Here is a 22,049-nt window from a genome sequence, read left to right on the forward strand (position 1 = left end):
AGTAAAGAATGGCTAACAATAAAGAATGACAAATGATAGAGAGTAAAATTATTTAATTTATTTGCATAGTTGCATGAATTTCATATTGCATATTGTGAGGCACATTCATGTATTTTAATATTGCATAAAATACTTGTGGATATCTGTTGGATCTAACATGATTGCAGTGCCTTCTTGGACCCGGTGGGTTGTAAAAGCAAATTGTAATATGTATAACTTGGGTTGAATGTTTGTAATAGCTAGGATTTATGTTTTTAATACTTCCTTATACAATCTGTATGTTGAATTCTGTTCCTGGTTGGAACAACATCGCGACGATCTGTTGGCGTGCCTGAACCCGACAAAATAAGCGGGGCACGGGACGTGACAACCATTCCCATCCAATGTAGAATTATTGGAGTGTCACAGACTCCCTCCGTTAAGACCCTGACGTCCTCGTCAGTCCTAATCACACACACAGTCCAAGATCACCAGGCGAGATGTGAGATCACCAGGCAAGATGAGACTCGTCTCGCTAGCCCGTCATCCAGACCCTAGCTCAGTCAAGACTCGCCACACATGTCCAGCTGGTGAATCGGCTCTAATACCAAATGTAACGACCCAATCAGCTAGTAATAATAACTCGTTGGGCCCAACCACCGACCCAAAATGCTTAATCTCAGTGATTATTACTAGTGTCTAAGTCTCTTATAAACTCAATAACAATGCCATTCCCATTTGATGTGGGATATTGGGGTGTCACATACTCCCCCCGTTAAAAAAAATTTCGTCCCCGAAACTTGACCACGTGCCCACTGATATCGAAATCAGACATTGCTCCACCAGTGCAGTATCACCTTTGAGTACTGGTCTCTGCTGATAGTAGAGCACGGAAGAAATAGAGAGGAAAGTGGATGCAACAAACAGAAAAAGGTAATATAAAGGCAAGTGGAAACAATCAATAAAAGAATGTCAAAACGAAAAGATAATCACTATTCAAAAATGCAGCTCCTGCTGCGTAATAGCGTAACAGGAAAAATCACCATCTTATAATAGCCATGATGCCATCACGAGCAAGTCCAATAGATGGAGAGTACCCAACTTTTAACATGTTATCATTATCACTACACTAGAAAAAGCAAAAAAAATGCAAATGACAAATTATCGTTCATCACCAGCATATCTAATGAAAGTACGAAAAAAGCTGCTAAAATTGAAAACAAAAATGATGTAATTGAAGGATAGAAGACCACTGGATTTCAACACTTTCAATAAGCATTTGCTAGAGTCAAAAAGCCAATAATTCACGCAAGCATGTGCGAGACAAGCTTCTTCAAACCGGTTGTGCCCTCAACGCCTCCAGAAACTTGGACGCTTCTCTTCTTGCATCCGCCTATCAGAGAACAAGAAAATAAATTTTAAATTGATAAAGATTCAATGTGTTGAAACAAATAAAAAAACCCACGAAAAGCAATTGATAGAAAGAATATGAGGTTGTTCACATTAGGCACCATATAGCATATCTAACCAGCTACTGCATAGAATTACTGAACCTACTGTTTATTCGGTCAAAGAAGCTAGATCAAGGCAATAATAATCTATTTACATTACCTTTGCAGATGGTAGCAGCTATAATGATTACAATTAAAAAAAACAGAGTACAACAAAGCGGCCCGCCTCAATGGAGGGCCGTTTGCACTTTGCTGCACAGAAGAACTTACTTTCTTATCGTTTACACTTTGCTGCATTGTTTTAGCATCCATCCCTGAAGGAATGGTTGTCTTATCAAACTTTTACAACTATCTAGTTTGCCTCAATGTTGACTTTAATATTTGAGTACTCTATCACCTTGGCTGACAGAAAGCCTGCTTGAATTGAGCGCAGGAAGGAAAACCAGGTAGGGTATATAATTTCACAGCTTTCCCACTTCACTGATGCAAACACTAGCTAATGAGAATAAAATTCAGAGCGGCGCTCTCTCAGTGCTCCCAAGCAATTATGTATTTACAAGATAGTGCTTACCTCTTCATTTCTTTTGAACGCTCGATAAATTCGGTAGCAATATCACGGCCTTGATAGGATGCAAGGACAGACCTTATGTCAGCAGGTCTATGGACGGCCACAACTGTAGTAAACAAAAGAAATTCTTACACCCAAACTACGTATAGCAAGTAAAAATTTACAGAAAATAAAGCCAACTTTAATGGAAGAGTTATGTTTAAAATGTTGCTTACATTCTAGAAATGGAAGAAGATCCAGTAGTGCAGTATCATCATTTTCAAGCTTCCATGGTTTTATGGACACGCAATTTTCGGGCTGAAGAGTTGACTCTAGACAATGTCCACTGACATAAAGAATGCGTGAGGGATCTCTATTCAGCTTTGATAGGTCCTGTAAGCAGCATGCGCTTATGAAAACATACAATACTTGTGCACCAAGAGCGAGGCGAAGTAAATGGCACAACACAACTCAAATGATAAAAATGGAACTACAGCTGGATAATATAGAGAATGAACACCCTCAAACTTGACTTTTATACAGAGAACACCCTCGAACTTGACTTTTATGCTTTTGAGTGTATTCCTGAAGTAATAAATATGCCTAAAAGTGTCTGAAACTTTCTTTCTTAGGGATGGAACTACAGTCATTTCATAGTAGCTTTTAACCCAGAAAAAAGATCATTTTGCTGCACGAAGAGGAAAAAGAAAGAAATGATAACCAAACTTCCAACATACCCGATAATGTTTCCCATTTTGGTACTTTGTTGCAGCTCTTGACAGCTTATACCGAATACAACCTTTTTGATCCAACCTTTCCACAACAGGATCTACATACTAAAGATATAGATATGGGAATGTTAAAATGGATGCAGATGGCCAATAGTTTTCGAAAAATAATGCAATCAAATTACCATATTTAGCTGATCAGAGTACACAACAATTTCATAAAACTTTGCAAGATGTTCCAGGAAAGCTTCAACACCAGGTCGTTTAAATGTTCTCCATCCTCTATCACGCTGGGGAAGGAAAAAAAAAACAATTAGACAACCTCCCACCCAAAAAAAAACCTGAAAAAAAATGGTAATATCGTCCCTAACGGAAGAAAAAGCAGAATATGGAAACACATAGTAGACCATATGATACATTCAATGTGAGACATGCTCTATCAACCTAATTAAGCAAAGAACTGAATGCAATCCTAGGAAAATCTACCAGAATATATGAGTTACACAGCTTGAATATTTAAGCTTATGGCAAAAAGGTTGGCATTACAGAAGGAAAAAAAAATGCTGGTATATAACAATATTATTCTTACGCACTAGGCCTGTCAAAAGGTTCGAAGGATTCAGGTCATCCGAAAGATTTATCTATACTGGGGGTCAGGAAAAAAAAAAAATCTAGATTATGCCAGTTTCTATCATTAGCATAACCAAGGATTAAAGTGCCGATCGGCACAGACCATATCCACCGTATCGTATTGTGCCAAAAAGATATCGATATGATACAGTCTCCGTGCCAATGACACAGTTCAAAACCCTCTATTCCTTAAATTAGTAAGTAATTTTCTCAATAAAGTTCAAAAGATTTAATAAAGATACATAATAAACAGTTAGAATATTTTATTGCTAAAAAAAGTAAATATTTCATGCCATTATATGTCGGCGCACATATATTTTTTATAACCAGCACGCATCGGCACGACTCCATGTCACGATACTTAAATTCTTAAGCATAACACTAATCCTTGTAGAATCAGTTGTAAGAACTTTCTTTCAACAAATAGAAAAAACTAGGATATCAGAAAAATTTATGCACTAACATGCAGAACACAAACAATAAAGGCAACTTCCTTAAGAATAATATCTTGTATGTGATGAAATTAACACAAGGCCTAACAACTTAAAATACTATTTTTTTCTCTTCCATCTATTATTTTGACTCTATATTCCTCTTCTTATGTCTCTACTTTGCAGCATTTACTCATATAAGGTCTGCATAATTCGTTATCCATTCTCTAAAATGAGCAGCATTTCCTATCATGCCTACATCACAAGTTGAGATTGAGAAGCGCGCGACATATCCTCATCAACAAAAACGTCCCTTCCAGATGAATTGTGCATGTATAATAGTTTTGTAACACATTATCAATGCCAAGAACTTGCCAACAAAATACATGTAACTATATAATTAGGAGTAAAAACTTGCCAACCAAGATGACAATGACAATTGAAAAACAAAATACAGGATGAAACTGCTAGATCACATACAAATAGGATTGTCAACCAATGGAAGAAACAACAGTCTATTAACGTGGTATTCACAAGCTACTGTTCCAAAGCCTACTTACTAACCAAAGAGAAAGCAAGGAGGATGAATGAGACCACAAAGCCATGGTATCACAACTGGTAACATAATAGATGAACAATAATGCAAGATGGCATGCAACACCCCGACATGAAGAGTAACTATTGAAATCTACTTCGGCAGAGCAAAAGAGCAGATTAAACTAGTATAAAAGAAGGTCAAGATCCGTCAAAAGATGGGCTTGTAAATCAATTTGCTGTAAAAACACATATATAAGACATAATTTTTTGTAGATGATTGCAGTCACTTAAGCCCTTAAGTTAATTCATTTCCACTTATTGCATACCATCTAAAACAATCCAAAAGAATAAATGCTACATCAGCAACAAAAGATACCTGCCAGTCAGAATACACAAGAGTCTCATTGAGATCCAGAACAAGAGTATATACATGTTGTTCCTCAGGAAGTAGGTCGGGAAGTAGCTTGTCTGATGAAGGCTCTGTAAAGCCCTAACCAACAGAAAATGAAGCATCAAAACTGATTATAATTGACCAGAGCTATTAAAATTATTAGACATATTCAATATACTAAACACAGTCAAAATATGAACAGTTAAAAGAGAGCAGTATGTGGCATACCCGCACATGCTCCTCAACTTTGCTCCTAATATCCAGATATAATTCAATGGCCTTCACAGGAACTGCCATATCAAGACAGAATTTCAGCATTGCAAAAGGTAACAAAAGGTCATGAAAAAGCAAGTTGCCAATTCCATCAAATGCAAGATAAATAAACACATAAAGAGACAGAAAGACAAAGAGATTAAAAGACAACTCGGCCAAAGAGACCTTGCAAAATAAAACAGTTACAATACAGACCAGAGTTATGACAAAGGTTCTTATATCTTATATTACAACACTAAACACGCTCCTGCAGAGCAGAAACATGACAACACTTGGTGGGTTCTGCAATCAATCGGAGCAGGGAGGGCACGCGCGCCCGCGCATGAGAGAGAGAGAGAGAGAAGGGTTACCCGGGTGCCAGGCTGTTTCATGAGTTAGTAGTGAGATAGAACAATGAAAGAGGGGAAGGAGGAGTTGAGGGGAGGAGGCTCCTAACTTCTCCAACAGGTGACAAAGAAAAAAATGCGAGCAGTATTGTCTTCACCCAGTATTTCATGGGTTTGTTTTCATTATGGTGTTTTTAAACTCCATTATAGCGCAAAGATGAAGTTTCAGAACAGGAAAGCAGAATGGAGGTTCGGAATCAATCTGAAAATATCACTTTGTATTCTATAATTCCAGGGATTGAAAAAACACCTCAAAATTAAAAAGTTAGCAAACACCGCCAGAATGTCATTTGTAATATAAAAAATATATTATTATTATTATTATTATTATTATTATTATTATTATACTTGCAAAATAGAATGCTAAATAATAGAACTTTCCAATAAAGTTTAACCACATAATCGTCACGTTTCGCTTTGCTACGATTTCCACTGTTCTAAGGAATAGGTGCACATAAAGAATCCTATTAATTTAATAAATTTTTTTATCTGCCCTTATCAAATTGGGAGGAATTATTACGAAGTTAAAGCATTTTTAACTTGAATGAAGATAATACAATACAAGAGCAAGACAACACTTGAGTAATAAACACCAACCAACTCATTTCTGGATCAATGAAGTCGATAGTAAAGTAAGATTGGAAGGTCGAATTTCAAAGGCCTTACCTTTCATAGCTGTTGAGTAAATTAAAGCCCGGAATTTCTGCATGAGAAAGATAGAGCCAACCATAAGCAAGGCTTAAACTGAACTTTCTTACTATAGAATCTCATTGCCCAAAATTTAACATCGTACAGGATGCCTAGCATGCTAATTTAATCTAGTATAAATGCTCAAAATATCTCCAGAGTTGCAAACATGTACTAACATTTTATCCAGATGTACTAGTCGATATCCACACCCAAACAAAATCACTTATAGTCAATCACCCTACCATTAACCCGTGTCTTACTTTCCTTGCACTACCAAAAGGCCCTTATTTCTCTCCAAGACTGAACAGGCCCAATTTTGTTCCCTTCAATTTCTGTTCAGCCATTCAAGTCACCCAATCTCCATCTATATGCTGCACTGCTCCATCAATCGAGATCTAGATATGTATGAATGCATCTCTTTGTCTCTAAGAGATGACACAAAATTCTTCTTTAGAGACATATTAACAAGAGACTCACATCAAAGACACCCAATTGTCAAATTAAAAATCAAATAAATGTCTCCAACCCTTCCCAACAAATCAATCAAATCTTTTTCAGGAACGTATGCAGCTCATTGTTTTCGAACTCTGAGAAGGTGCCATGTGTTTAGGCATGTGTCAATTGTTCCGCACTGGCTACCAAGCTCAAATAAGCCAAAAGTGAGCTAGCTTGTTAAACAAGCATAGCTCCAACTTGAGCCAAGATTGAGACTATTGTCGGATCGTTGGCACTAACCATTAATCCCAAAAGCTCGAGCCGTTAGAAATACGCAACCAATTCACTTAAAGCGTACAAATACAGCGTCCACGGGACTCGATTATGACTCGGCCCAACCAGCCTCACGCCACTTCGAACATGACTCGGCCCAACCTAGCCTTACGCCATTTCGAACATGACTCGGCCCACATGGCCTCCCGCCATAGGGCAGAATGCTGGCCCATTTAAGCCAACAACTATTATTAAGAACATTAAATCGTGATCTCGGTGGGGATAAAGATTCACAACTTAGCAGAAGTTGGGACTCTGAGGGAATGTTTTGAGTATTCTATTCAAAGACTGTTGTTCAAGCTTCAGCTGATACTGAAATGTTTTGGTTCAAAATGATTGATTCAGGTCAGAATTAATCTGAAATCTAAGGTTTCTAGCAGAACTGAGGCTATCTGCCAACAGACATATAAGAAGCTAACCAATGGCCCTAAGTTTTATTTGCCCTTGATCATGTCTAACTATTCATCATTCAGCAATTTGTCTACTCTTAGTGTAAAGAAAGAAGAGACAAGGGATGACAAAGCCTATCTGCTAATTATCTCACATAGCTTGCAATTTCTTTCTTTAAAGCTGAAAATTTTAACTTGGAGGAGTAGATATTCACCTCGAAAGTTGGTGCATCATCACCGACCGAAAGATTGGCAGTTTTCCGAAAAGAGCTAGTCTTCTGATCCACTTCATCTAAGGTATATGCTGTATGACAGAAACATAGAAGATTACCACCGTAACAAGCATATCTGTCGAATAAAATGGGGGCAAAAAAAAAAAAAAAAAGAAAAGAAAAGAAAAGAAAAGAAGAAGACTCTAAACAACGCTTATAAATGATCCTTAACATCTGCCATCAACTGGTCTGAACTCTTAACTTTCCGAATGACAACAAATTAAGGAAAGCAGAAATAATCAATCAACCAATCAATCAGGTGTTTAGGAACATAGATAGCAACCAGATCTTCCTTTCTGTTTCAGATATCTCGCGGTTATTCTCAACGAAGACGCATGACATGGAGATAGGCCGAAAGAAATAAAAGGAAAACAGAACGGGGGTTGAGGAAATAAACCATAGGTGGCATATCCAGCGGCTCCCAGGACGCCGGCGAGAGATGCAAAGGCCCCAAACTTGAGAAGACTCCGGGATTTGCGAGCGCCGGTGGAAGGCGGAGGCGTCGGAGGAGGCCGCTCGCCGGCGACGTGCTCCTCCGCAGCGGCGGCGGCGGCGGCCTCAGAGGAGGAGGAGGAGGAGTAGGAGGAGGAGGAGAGGGTGGAGGAAGAGCTGAGGGATCTGCTCCGCCGGGAGAGCAGGGTCGGGAGAGAGCGAGATCGAGCGATCCGAGACATGGTAGTTGATCACACCTCAGCCTCCGACTCCGACTCCGACTCCGACTCCGACTCCGACTCCGACTTCTCTTTACTTTTCGACGTGCCGAGCGGACGAAATCCGGCCGCGAGGCGTGGCGAGGCGCGGCGAGGCGAGACGAATAAGAAAGAGTAGTGACGAGGCTTGGGGACGAATGAGGGTTTTGTGAGGTTTAACAGGCAGGTAGGGGAAGGCCGAATACTCGCCAGAAGAATAAGTCGGTGAACATAGTACTTATTTGTATCACAAAAAAATTAAATTAAATTAAATTAAATTTTATAAGCACTCCCAACATTGGCTCTCCGAACAGCACCTTTTGCTTTTTTATAGTAACTTTGTAAAAATATTTTTAATTAATTTGAATTTAATCTAATTTTAAATTAGTTAAAATAAAATTTTTATTAACTCTAAAAATATTAGGCCAATTTGCATAAAAAATCTACAAATTTTGAGCTTTTTATAAAACTGGGCCACTTTTTTTCGATTTTGTAAATTCGGTCCGAATTTTCAGTAAACTGATTAAAATACTCTTATTACTTTTTCTCTCCTTTTTTTTTTTTCCTCTCGTTCATTTTTTTTTTCTCTCTCCGAAGAAGGCAGCGAAAGTAGAGGCTGAGGCGGAAACATCCGCCTCGCCTCTCACCCTCATGCCCTCACCCTCGCTCGCGCGCTCGCCACCTTCCTCGCCTCTGATCCGGCCAATGCTGCACCGTGATTCCTTTTTTTTTCCCTCTCCGATCCTCCTCCACCGTCTTCGACGATAACGCCTGTCTCGCCCTCTTTCGCCCTTCCCCATCCTTTCTCGCCCTCTCCCTCTCCCTCTCCCTCTCCCTCCTCCTCCGTCGCCGACGTTGACGCCACGGAGGTCGTTGCGACACCGCATCCTTGGAGCGGGGGGTCCTTAGCAGTGTTGTCGCCGGCACCGCTGGTGGAGAGGCGTGACAGAAAAAAATTATAGAAGAAGGAAGAAGAAAAAAACAAAGATAAAAAATTATAGAAGAAGAAAGAAGAAGATAAAATCGTACTGTTAAAATAAAATTACACTATTTAGAAATTTTTGTGCAGGGTTTTAAATAAAAGTTACACTCTTTGAGACAAATATTACACTATTTGGGATGAGATTTATACTCTTTAGGACAAAGTTGCACTATTTAGGTGAAATTTACACAATTTCTCTTTTCGTTCTTCTTCCTCCTCCTTCTCCTCATCCTCATCCTCCTCCACCCCCAGAGAAATGGGTAGGAGGGGCAGTAGCGGTGCAAAAGCGAGCGCACGTCGTCAGCGATGTCATCGCTAAACGTTCTTTATTATTTTTACTTTTTATTCTTATTTTCTTTTCCTATCCTTTGCATCTTTGTTCACTCTTTGGAGATGGGCCGTCTTTTTTCATCACCCTTATGGGTGGTGAGCACTTCTCGACTATGACCTCATCGTCTCCGTCTGCTCTACTCTCACCCGTGCTCGCTGCGAGTTCTTTTTCTTCGGTGCTAGCAAAGGCGGAGGTGGAAAAGAGGAAAGGGAGGCGGCGCCGCGCTCGTTACCATCGCCGAGGGCCGCCGGTGCCGGCGGAAGAGGAGATGGAGGAAGAGAAAGCGATGCCGTCCTCATTATCATCGCCGAGGGCCGCGAAGACGGTGGAGGAGGCGATGAGGGTCAGAGAGAAAAAAATAACGAAGGAAAAAAAAAAAAGAAAAAAAAAGAAAAGAAATAAAAGTATTTTCGTCCAATGGCGAAAAATTCGATCCGAATCTGCAAAATTGGAAAAGGCGGCCCAGTTTTGCAAAAACTTAAAACTTGTAAATTTTTTATACAAATTGGCTAAAAAAATTAAAATAAAATAAAATTTTATATGCACTCTCAACTTAGTAAGCTCTCCCAAATAGCATCTTTTGTTTTTTTTTATAACAACTTTCTAAAAATATTTTTAATTATTTTTAATTTAATCTAATTTTAAATAAATTAAAATAAAATTTTCATTAACTTTAAAAATATTATTAAAGCTACATTTGATGGTTAAAAATATGAGTAATGCTTCAATACACCATCTATTAACTTATATTTAACCCCGTGTCTTCTTCCGCGTGGCAAAATTTTCAGTAGTTTTGGGGTGTGGACCTACCTGTCAGCCTAAATTAATTTTAATTAGAGAAAGTTGGGCCCATCTATTACTGTTTTCTTTCTTTATTCATCAAATGAACCGGTTGGTCTTCCCAGTTTACATGAATCGGCTTAATGTAAACCACAATAAATTGGATCATTGTACCTGCCTCTTTGGGTGTCGCTCTAGCTCCTGGTGTTCGCCCCTTCTAGACCAAAAAAAGGGTGTGGTGCGGGGGTCGGTTCCTTTTCCCTCCCCGCCACTTTCGTTTGCGATGACGCTTTGTTCTTCTTTGTCGCATCAGTTTTTAAAATCTATTGAATCCGAAGGGCTTCTTCTCTACTTGTTGCTTCCGTTTGTGATGCTTCGTTCTCCTTCGCCACATCGGTTTTCAAAATCTGTTGAATCCGAAGAGTTGTGCTACCATATTCACAGAACCTGTCATTGCTTCAACTTCGGCTTTAGCTTCAAATCCATGGGCAACGAGAAAAGAGACCGTGGTGGATCCCACAGTCATTTGTCGTGTGGTCAGCATAGGGAGGTGAAGACGGTCCGATCGCCCAGAGTGTAACCCCTAGATCGGAGATTTGCTGAGAATGCTCAGATTGATGAGGTTTTTTTTTATCGGATGGGATTCAGTTTCTTTTCTTTTTCTTCTTTTCATCATTCTTCTTTTGTTGTACCTAGACCCTTTCCCTATCTTCTATACCTATGGCAGCTATCTTGAACGCACCCTGTCATCATTGCTCTAAAGCTTTGTGAAGCTTCACTGTTTTCAGCCTTTGCCACCAAGTTGGTCATCGCTCTTCAGTTATTTGATCAAATGCCGGTTTGAGTCTTCTTTCACGTTTTTTCTCAAATACCAGCAAAATGATTTACATCTTTTTAATTTTCTCTCTTCGGTTCATTTTTTATAGGTATTTATATCTGTTTGGATGAAAGGGCAAGATAGTTTTATTATCTTTTTTTTCTAATACAATTTCTTTCCTTTGTTGAGAATCTATTGTTTTTACTAATTATATTTGTTTTGACATTTTGGATGTTATAATGATACAACGCTACTTTGACTATCTAGTTTGGCAAGTTCTCATTCTATTTCAATGTCTATTAACAGCTTGGTGTAATTTACTATTTTTTTGTTGTCCTAGATTATAGTACATTTTACTATTTGGATATTTCCATTTCACCATTTTTGTTGGATTTATTAAAAAGTTCATTTTGCTAATTTTAATGTTTGTTTTTGCCCTACATCTGTTTGATGAAATGCCAAATTCACCTTCTTTTTTAATATCTCACAAATCTTTATAATATGCTAACTTTGTACAAGTTTTTTTAATTTTATTTTTTTTAAAATTTTTTCCAAGTTATTCATCGCAAAATAGCCGATTTTGTGCCAAACGCTAGCCATTATTGCAAATTTACAAAAGTATGTTTTACGTGATGATGTAAAAATACATTCTTTTCTACTTGGCATGACGAGTATAGAATTTACGTAAGAAAATCCAACCTTTACTTCTATTTGAGTGATTCTATTTTCTTTTTTTCTTCATGCTAAACCCCATAGGTAGAAGCTTCTAATTGCAATTTTTTTTTTACTTTCTATTGCTATAGTTAGACTGTATGATGTTATACTTGAAAATTAATATTAACTAGTGCAGTGACTCGCGCGATGCAGCGAAAAAAAATATTTTAATAAAAATTTATAAATTAAATAAATAAATATAAATGTAAAGAAGAAACAAAAAAATATAACCTATTTAATTAGACTTAATAATATGAAAAACATATTAAAAAATATTTAAAATGAAATCACAACTCAACGAAAAATAATAAACGAAACTGAAAAGAAAGAAAGTATATAAGAATTATATGAGAAGAAAAATGGTATAGATATTATAAAAAAAATATTTGAAATATTGCAAGTGAAACATAACNCATTCTCGTCGGGTCTAAACCAAATCACAGATAGACAGAGAAGGACCAGAATTACCAACGGACTTAGCTCTCACACTTCTGGCCGGTATTCGGCTCTGATACCAAATGTAACGGCGTGACCCGCTAGCAATAATAACTCGTTGGGCCCAAACCATCGGCCCAAAATGTTTAAGCCCAGTTATTATTACTAGCGTGTAGGCCTCATATAAACCGATCGAAATCAGTATCTCACCCGATGTGGGATTATTGGATCGGGTGAGATATTGGGGGCGTTACAAACTCCTCATGTTTAGACCATGACGTCCTCGTCGGGTCCAAATAAGATCACAGATAGACAGACCAGAACTAGAATTACCAGGCGATGTGAGATTCTAGAGGACCAGAACCAGAATTACCAGGCGATGTGAGATTCTAGAGGTGGCTCCCACCAAATCGGGAGGTAAGAATTACTAGGCGATATGAGATTCTAGAGGACCAGAACCAGAATTACCAGATGTGAGATTCTAGAGGTGGCTCCCACCAAATCGGTTGGTGTAGCACTTTGTCCCGCATAGCACTTAGCTCTCACACTTCCGGCTGGTATTCGTCTCTGATACCAATTGCAACGACCCGACCCGCTAGCAACAATAACTCATTGGGCCCAAACCACCGACCCAAAATGCTTAAGCCCGGTTGTAGTATCCATATTTCTTTATCTTTTCTCTTCTTTTTTCTTTTTATTTCTTTTGAGTTGGTAAGCTAGCTGGGGATAAGGATGCCACGTGCACCTTACCCCCAAGCATGCTTATCATCTTGATACATGTGCATTGTATATATATAGATCTTGAGCCGTACGTAGAGGAGGAGCTCGGGTGGTGTGGAGTTTCGTCGACGTCGCGCCGCGGTGCCGTTCGAGCGTGTGTTCGTCGTCGTAGCATCGCGAGGGGGGCCGGGCGAGGGTCCGATTCCGCCGTTTTTGTTGTCGCGCCGGATTGTGATTAGCGTTTGAGGTGGGTTACATCGGCTTTACTCCTAAGTTCGTATTGGTCGACATGTATAGATTTTGATTTCGGTAATTAATGTTAGCTCAAATTCATGGATTAATTGTAGATTGTGAAATCTGAATTTTGGAGCATGTTTTATAAATTAGGTAGATTATACATGTTGGACTTGAAAATTGAATTAGGAGAAAACCTGCGATTTTGGCCTGTCACCTGTATAAACTGCTTGATTTAGCTCTAGGAGCCGTTAGAAAATTGTACTGTCGCAGTTTCTTCGAGACGAGTACTCCAGGTAGTTTAGAATGTATTTACACTCGTGCTGGTTCGCCGAGTGGATTTTTACAGGGTCGTTCAGGTTGTTCGGACTGTTGGGTGCCGTCAGAGTTGACGGTGGACCCGTATCGCCTTGTTGGCGTCAGACTGTGCCGAGGGCACGTTACCTGTTAGTTGTTAGATCAGTTTGAGTTGATTACTTGACTTTGGCTAGTTGGAGCCTGATTGAGCTCGACAGAGATACGCTGCATACTCGGTTGGGTAGCGCCCACGAGTGCCACTCCGGAGTCAGGCTTTGTGCTTTCGCGTTGGTGTCGCTCATGCCAGTTGGACTTGCTCTCCATGGACCAGTTAGTGTGGATAGAGCCTGATAGTCGCAACGGGGCAGGGACGGGTGTATTCACAGTTCCGGGGACGGGTATGCTTACAGTCCCGATTGGATTGGGTCAGAGTTGACATTTCCTACAGTTGGTTAGTGTAGAGCATGATAGTGTAGTGATCGATAGCGGTAGAGTTTATTTTCTGCTTTTCTGACTACTCTTGCTCCCTTCTGTAGACTTAGTGGGTGGACCGATGTTGTTTTGGGCGGTATCCACTGAGGACTACTTGTTTTTATAGTAGTTCTCACGCCCAGTTGTTACCCCTGTTTTGCAGAGCCACAGGTTTCGGCTGCTGCGCCTTTCGCGGATCAGGATCGAGGCAAGGGCGTCGCGAGTTAGAGCCCTACCCGACTGACAGAGCTAGAGGCACCCTACTGCAGGTAGTTGTTTTACTTCGAGCTTATGTACATAGTACTTAACTCGCCAGTGCGAGTAACGCTGTATTTTGGATTTGGACTATGTATATGAACTCAGTTTGTTTAGCTTCTGTTTTCTCTAGCAGCTCTCTACTACTGTTCGTAGTAGTGTTTGATTTACAGGTACAGCTGTCGCTTCGTATACAGGAAAAATTTCTTTGTATACGGCGGATTTGTCGGCGTGCCCGGGGAAGGAGACATCCGGGGCGTGACACCGGTTATTATTACTAGCGTGTACGCCTCATATAAACTGATCGGAATCAGTATCCCATCCGATGTAGGATTATTGGGGCGTTACAAGTTCCTTCAGCTCTACTGCTTATTCGGTAGAAAGTGAATGGCATAAAAACTAATTTATACATAAATAATAAATAACTTAATAAATAATAAATTATAATATAATAAATAAATAATATAATATAATTATATTTCTATATAATTAAAAAAATGTAATATGAAAATTTAATGAAAAAGATACTAAAACTTAATTACTCAATTTCCATTACATTTTAAAGATGAAAGCTAAATAAAAGAGTAATTTATACCTTAATTAAATATATTTAAATATATCTAGTATTATTTTATAGTATTTTTGTATGTATTTTTTTCTTTACCTTTCTTCATCTGAGTTTGCATGGGCTAATTTCGACTATATACTAATTAGTTATTACAACAAATCAAACGGTAAAAATGACGTCGAACCAAATATAGAAATTATTTGCAGCTTCAAGAGGTCCTAGCTATCTCAATCATGTACGCTTAGTTTATTTCGCTTAATGAATGAAACAGGTAGCTAGCTATCTATTTCTCAAAAAACATAAACTATCTGCAGTAGAAAATAGATTTATCCTTCTCCACTCTCACCCAAACAAATAGATCCGACCGTTGAGATATTCCCTCCCTCCCTCTCTCTCTCTCTCTCAGATGAGTTTCGATTATAATTTTATTATAATAATTAAATATAAAAATTATTTGTTTACAGCTGAAAATGGATTTATCGTTGTTCACTTTCACCCAAATAAATAACCCCCTGAACGTTGAGACTTCTACCTTCTCGTAAGTGAGTTTCGACTGTATTTTTTTACATCAAACTAACTGTAAAAAATTTCTGTTTACAGCAGAAAATGAATTTATCTCTCTCCACTTTTATCCAAACAAAGGTTTTTTTTTTTTGCATTTGGTCCTTTCAAAAAAATTATTTTTACAAATAGCTCAATTAAATTTACAATTATAATTTGATTCTATTCCCGCTACACAGGTATCACATCAGTACCACGCGGGCTTGCTGGAAGGGAGTGGAATAAGTTGAACACGATGAATCATTCACCGTATTTGAACACGATTAATAATTCACCGTTTTTAAATATGGTAAAGTCTAAAAACGGTGAATCTATTAGATACCATAAATGATTCATCGTGTTCATACATGATTAATTATTCATTCACAGTGTTGAGATTTTTACTCTCTCTCTCTCTCTCTCTTTCCAGCTAACCGCCAGATAAGTCCCGCCTCTGACTTCACTCTCCAACTAAAACAAAATAAACAGATAAGAACGAAAACTGCTCCTAACGTTGTGTCCCGCTCGATCTCGTCATCGTTCCCCTCCCCACTCTCTCTCTCTCTCTCTCTCTCTCTCTCTCGATCATTCGCTCCTCCACGCAAAAAGGAAACCCTAAACGGAAACCCTAATTTATTTAGGGTTTTACATGAGGGATTGATTGAGGGGAAAGAAACAGAAAAAAGACAGTATATATATAAGAAGAAAAAGATGCGGCCGAGTTGGTCGCAGAGCTCGCTAGGTTTTCTTCTCAAGTTCTTGAACTATCTCCAGAGCTTCGTTGGGGTCTCCATCGTTTTATACTCCGTGTGGCTGCTTAGCTTGTGGCGTCGCCGCAGTTCCGATCTCCATGAGCCTACAATCCCATGGTATCTTCTTCTTTTTCAAGAACGGATAGAACTTATCTGAACTATCGATAATTTTTTAAAATTTTGCTTTTATTATGCAAACAAATTAGTCAATGATGCATTGACTTTAAAATATAAATGCATCGTTCGTATTTACGGATTTAGTTCGTATGTTTCATATAATTCTCACAACTATAAATTTATTAAAAAAATTTATTAAGATAAGTAATTAGCTTAAATTTCGAAGTCAAAATACTATCGATCAACTCAAATCAAACTAATTGAAAGGTGGGGGTACAAAATAAAAATTTTTAAAGTTTAAGTAAACGATTCAAAATAATCTATAGTTCTAGTAAGTTGTGTATATTTTTTCCTTTTCATTTCAAGCTTCTAATTTTAGTTAGATTCAGGACGAAGTTAGGATTCAATCACAAGAGAGGCCAAAATATGTACAAATAAAAATTTTGGCCGATAAATATGATTTTACCTATTCAAATTTTTAATAAAAAAATTTAGTCATTAGATAATTAATGTTAAAAAATATTAAATAAATTTCTTTAATTTACACTCGCTTAACATCTAATTATTTTATTTGCATTATTCCACCCAAATAACTTTAGAATTTTACTAAATCTAATAGTAATTTAGTTAGAATTTAATTTTTTAAAATTTTGTTGATAAAATAATAATAACCAATGACTTATATCTAACAGAGCTATTAAATTTAGCATACTATTTTATTTAGTTAAATAAATTAGCTCATCAAAAATAAAAAAAGTTAAGAATGTATAAATAAAATATTTAAAGTTGAAAGGACTTATTTCAAAATGCACTATAATTAAGAGGTTCTTAGTATATTTCCACCTATAAAACACATAAGAAGAGAGAGCTTTATACTAGCTTTAAAATTTTTTTACAAGATAGGCTCATATATTTTAAAAATTAACTAAAAATATATAAGCTACCAAAGGACTATAAAGTAAATATTGAAAAGTTGAGGGGGGCCATGGCCCTTTTGGGTCTATACATGGCTCCGTCCCTGGTTGGGTTGTGCATGAAAGGAAATGCTTGTTGGTTTACTTCGTTTGCCGCAGCTTGTTTGCACTTTACTGCCATGTGGTTACAAGTGTAGCAATTTCTCGTAAGACGTATCCCGAAGAGATCTCATGTTTTATTAACGAGAGTAGTAACATACTATATTGCACAGCTCTGATTTTTATTAAAAAAATGTGTGATTTTATTATTTTTAAAGGGGGAAACTAAGGGGCCAGGTTGCTAAATATTGGGCATAGGGTAGTAAAATGTAAATGTGCTCACTAAGTTTTCCCTTTTAATATTTTTGGATGCAGGCTTGTGTGGACTTTGATGGGTTTTGGAATTTTGGTGTGTTTGATCACTTTTGTGGGTCTAATCTCTGCAGGAGCAGGCAATGGTTGCTTCCTCTGTTGTGTATCCTACTTGCTATCTCTCTCTCTCTCTCTCTCTCTCTTATCTCTCACTTAAATATTTAGATCATAAGCTAGCTTTTGTCTTTATTAGTATGTTTGCAGTCGAACTAAAAGTCTGTTTAGCTTTACTTCTGCTTTTTCTAAGCGGCAATTACACATAACAACGTGTTACACAATTTCAAAAAGTCTAGAGCTTTTGCTGCAGCAGAAAGCAGATAAGTGATCTTGAGATCTTAAAGTAGAAGCTCTGATTTAGAGCTTATAGTGCCGTTTTAAAGAGAAGCTATTGGGAGAAATTTTATTTAGTGCTTCTCCTAGTAGTACTTCCTAAAGAGCGCTTTCATTAAACAATACTACCTACTCTTTAGTGACTTCTGTTTATACCATAAATGCATTTGAATGCTTTAACAGATTTAATTAACTGTCTCATGTGATTCCAATGGCTCCATTCTCATTTAAAGTTCTCTTTCAAAAAAAAAAAGAAAATTTGTTGAAAGTTGAAACAAATGGTGCACCCAAATTCTATAAAGGAACAACTATCAAATGAATCAAAAGGTTGACCGGCAAATCTGAAGGTTGGATAGTCATCTCCAAATGAGTCATAGTTAGTGTCGGCTTAAAGGGGTCAGCATCCTGTCCTTTGGTGGGAGGCCCAGTTGGATTGTCAAGCCACGTTCGAAATAGTGGGAGGCTCGGATGGGCCGAGTCACAATCGAGATCCATGAGCGCGGTGTTTGTATGCTTTAAGTGAGTTGGTTGTATCTTTCTAATAACTCGAGCTTTTAGAATTAATGGTTAGAGCCAACGATCCGACACTCAGGTCAATTCTATACTTTTTCACACTATATGCTTTTCTCCTGCTCAGATTTACATGTTTTTGGTGGTTTTGCTGACATTCAAATCTTTGAGTAATGTCCTTAAGCCAGACCAATTTCAGTATGCTGCACTGATAGTTACACTCATTCTACTAGAAGCAGCTTCGGTGGGTTGCATAGTTTTCAACAAACAATGGGAACAGGTAAGTTGCAATGTTCAGTACTAGTTTCTTGATTTCTTTTTCCAGTGTTGTTCATGATTTGAGTTTCAGGCAAGTTTTACCAGTGTCCTTTTACATGCCTCACAGAGTTTTCCCCATGATGCTACTGGAGAACTGAAGAGAATTCGCGCCTTTATCGATGACAATCTCGATTTCTCTATCTGGGTTTCTGTAATTGTGGTGGTTGTTCAGGTGTGCGACTGCCTTTTTGTTCATTTAGTTCTTTTTTTTTTTGAAAAAAAAATGGGTAGCTTTATGTTCTTAGATCATTTGATTGAGGTGTTTTACTTATTATCTGGTTGGTTAGCTCTCTTGCTTTTGCCTCAACAACAAAAATTTGCAAGCTTAGGCAGTTGTTTGGTTCCTCGAAAAATTGTGGAATAATATTTCTCAAGAAATTAGAAAACAAAAAAGGAGACTTCTTCGTGAAATTCTACTTTTTCTGGAAATCAAAGGGACGAAAAATACTTTTCTAGCCAGAAAATTGTTTTCTGGAAGCACGAGTGTTTGGTTGATGAAAAGTGAAGGATAAAAAGTGGGACTTTTAGAAACTGAATTTGCTATGATTATTTGGTTAAAAAAAGTTGATCGTATTGCACTTCTTTTAATAAGAAAAAGTGGGATCTTATTTTTATAATAGGATTCTTTTCACCCGACTTTTCGTCTACTAAGATAAAAACTCATAAAAAGTGGGGTAACGAGTTATCACGACTTTCTTTATTTCCCTCCCTCCGCGCAATTATTCCGATGTTCCCTCCCTCACGTCAAAATTTATTACCTTTGTCTCGCTGCATCAACTTTCTTCTTCCGTCCTATTTTTATTACTTCCTCCCCGCTGTTAGTGTAGATTGTAATAGTGGAAGTGAGATTGGTGAATAGTTGTGTCTGTTCATAAAGTAATTATTCTTATGAAAGGATTCGTCTCTTCATTTAATATAAAGATATGTCTCTTCACGCAGAGATATGTTTATTCACGAAGAAATATGAACCTTTTGTGAAAGAGTATGTCTTTTCGTTATTCGTGAAAGGACGTGTCCTTTTGTGAAAGGATATGACTTTAAAAGTTGTGTCATTTCATCGTAACCATTCACCTCCTATAAATGAGAGATGTTTGAAGGCTTCAAGGGCAACATATTCAATCTTTTTTCCTTCCTAATTTTTCATATTGATGCTTAAGAGAGAAGTTCTTAAGGAAAAGTCTTCAAAAGTGTTGTTTGCAGTCTTTCAGCGGTCTTGTTGTATCATAGAGGTGATTTGCTGGTAACCCGACAGCATACATTCAAGTGAGGGCAAATAACACCTTAAAGAAAGTGAACTTACACGCCTCAAGACTATAATTTGCTTGATCTCCATTCATATTTCCCCAACACCCGCCACATCAACATTCTTCTTTCGCCCTACAGCATCAACTTTCTTCCGCCGCCCGATCTAATCAAGGTTCTTTCTCTATCTACCCCAACACCCCACACTTACCCACCTATACCCAAACATAAGAAGTCAGAAAAGTTTGAAATTCTGTTAACCACTTATTAGACAAACCAAACAAGCGAAGCTCACTTTTTATGTACCTATTTTCTCAAAAGTAGCACTTCTGAAAAGTCTCACTTTTTTCTATTGTTTTACAACCAAACAAGCTAAAGTTAAGAAACTGTGAGAAAAATACCCTTATAGTTAGTATGTCTACACTTCTACTTTCATTATTATTTCATGATCAACTTTAGGATCACAGATTAAATTGTTGATGATATCTTGTAATTGCGATTGGATTAAATTATGAAATTATAAACTGCTTCTGTTGTAATCTTTTCCTTCTATATTGAAAAGAGAAAAAATCATTCTTATTCGATGTAGGCGCTTTCGCTTGTGCTGGCAATGCTATTGAGAAACANTAGTTCTTTTTAGAGGTACCAATAGATAATTGAAATTACTTAGGTGTTACAAAGAACGGTGCACCGTTCTTTGGTAAGTAAGAATCCAATTAATTATCTATATCTATTATTATTTTATTATTGGGTAAACTCGGTTTAGTTAAGAGATTTAGAAGGATGGCAAAGAGAAAGGTAGAGAGAATGCAATCTAAATTTTCAATAAAATTAAAAAATTAATTACACTTAATTTCATAGAAGAAGGATGTGGAAAAGAAGAGTAGAAAGAATAAAAAGGGAGAGATGACTTGGCTGCCTTAATTTGTAATTAGTTCATTCAATGTGTAAGTATTTAGTATAACGATTAACTATTAAATCTTCTAGTAGGCAATAGATTTTAAATTAAAACTTGAAATTAACCCCACTAATAATACCTCTTAATTATTGTTTACTTATTCTCCTTAACTACCCTTCTCTTTATCAACTCCTTTTTTTTGTCCCTTATCATTCTATTTAGTTTACCATTTACAATTAGGAATAAGAAACGAAATTAAAAAAATACACTCATGAGACATTTAAAGTTTAAAACGTATTAAACTTTAAAAAAATACTAAAAAATAATGAAATACACTCAAAATATAAAAAAACCAATAAGACCTGAGCTACGCATATAAATTCTATTAAATTACTTCTACTTATATAAAATAAAAAAAGAAATGACTATTAAATAATAAAAATTTAAAATTGAAATTGTCATACAGTGCGGGGCCTACAGAGTAAGAGGCCCGTGCGGCTGTTTAGGCGGCATATGTTTCTTTAAAAAGGACATATGCTTCGCTGTCGACATGGACATTTACAATATTCCTTTTTTTAAGTTTTGAGAAGAGTTGGTCAACTTTTATTTGTGATTTGATTTATACCATTATTTTCTGAAAAAAGAAAACACATAATTTTGGATAAATGTGAACCTAATTCTCCAATATTTTGAGATTGGTGGTCTAGGAAAATTATTGATGATATCAATATAATTTGGTAAATATTTTGTAATCAAATAGAGAAAAAGAACATGGCCATACTCATATTATTGATATAATCTAATGTATTTTCTCATATCTTTTCTTATTAGGAGTTTGCAATTAGGGTAAAAAGCTTTAAGCTGTCGTTTATTCACAACATTTTCAAGTAAAATGTTATGAATATGCCAAGAACGTAACTCATGTTACATGGATTTAAGACAATTGTGTTGTCTCTAACCTAACTGCTACAACCAAAGTAGATAGGGTACACTTTTTTCTCTTAATTGTGATTTTGATCTTATTTCGAGAATCTTTAGTGTGTGTCCATGGGTTGGATGGTTATATATGATTTTTGATAATTTCAAAATTTGATGATATAGAAAGTGAAAGGCAATAGTAAAGAATAGGGTACCCATCTCAAGATGCAATATAGCTTAAGCAAGATCTGATTGTTTCTACCTTTTATTTTTCTGCTGTGTGAGAGTAAGAAACTAACATTTTAGCTTGCTTTGTAAATATTATCGGCATTGG

At 37.1% G+C, this 22,049-nt stretch overlaps 2 protein-coding genes across 2 annotated transcripts; one reads left to right on the forward strand and one right to left on the reverse strand.

Moving 5' to 3' along the window:
- On the reverse strand, positions 950–8,382 carry LOC109720793 (mitochondrial import inner membrane translocase subunit TIM50-like). The gene is made up of 10 exons (XM_020248107.1): positions 7,870–8,382; positions 7,416–7,504; positions 6,020–6,056; positions 4,923–4,984; positions 4,680–4,793; positions 2,891–2,995; positions 2,715–2,813; positions 2,214–2,370; positions 2,002–2,104; positions 950–1,372 (listed from the first exon to the last, which is right to left on the reverse strand). The coding sequence occupies exons 1-10, from the start codon at positions 8,144–8,146 to the stop codon at positions 1,330–1,332; spliced, it is 1,086 nt and encodes a 361-aa protein (XP_020103696.1). The 5' UTR covers positions 8,147–8,382; the 3' UTR covers positions 950–1,329.
- On the forward strand, positions 15,789–19,899 carry LOC109720098 (tetraspanin-18-like). The gene is made up of 5 exons (XM_020246983.1): positions 15,789–16,174; positions 17,503–17,602; positions 18,524–18,619; positions 18,725–18,829; positions 19,858–19,899. Exons 1-5 carry the CDS (start codon positions 16,017–16,019, stop codon positions 19,882–19,884), a joined length of 486 nt encoding a protein of 161 aa, XP_020102572.1. The 5' UTR covers positions 15,789–16,016; the 3' UTR covers positions 19,885–19,899.

This window comes from Ananas comosus, linkage group 14, assembly GCF_001540865.1.
Source record: "Ananas comosus cultivar F153 linkage group 14, ASM154086v1, whole genome shotgun sequence".
NCBI classification, from domain to species: Eukaryota; Viridiplantae; Streptophyta; class Magnoliopsida; order Poales; family Bromeliaceae; genus Ananas; species Ananas comosus.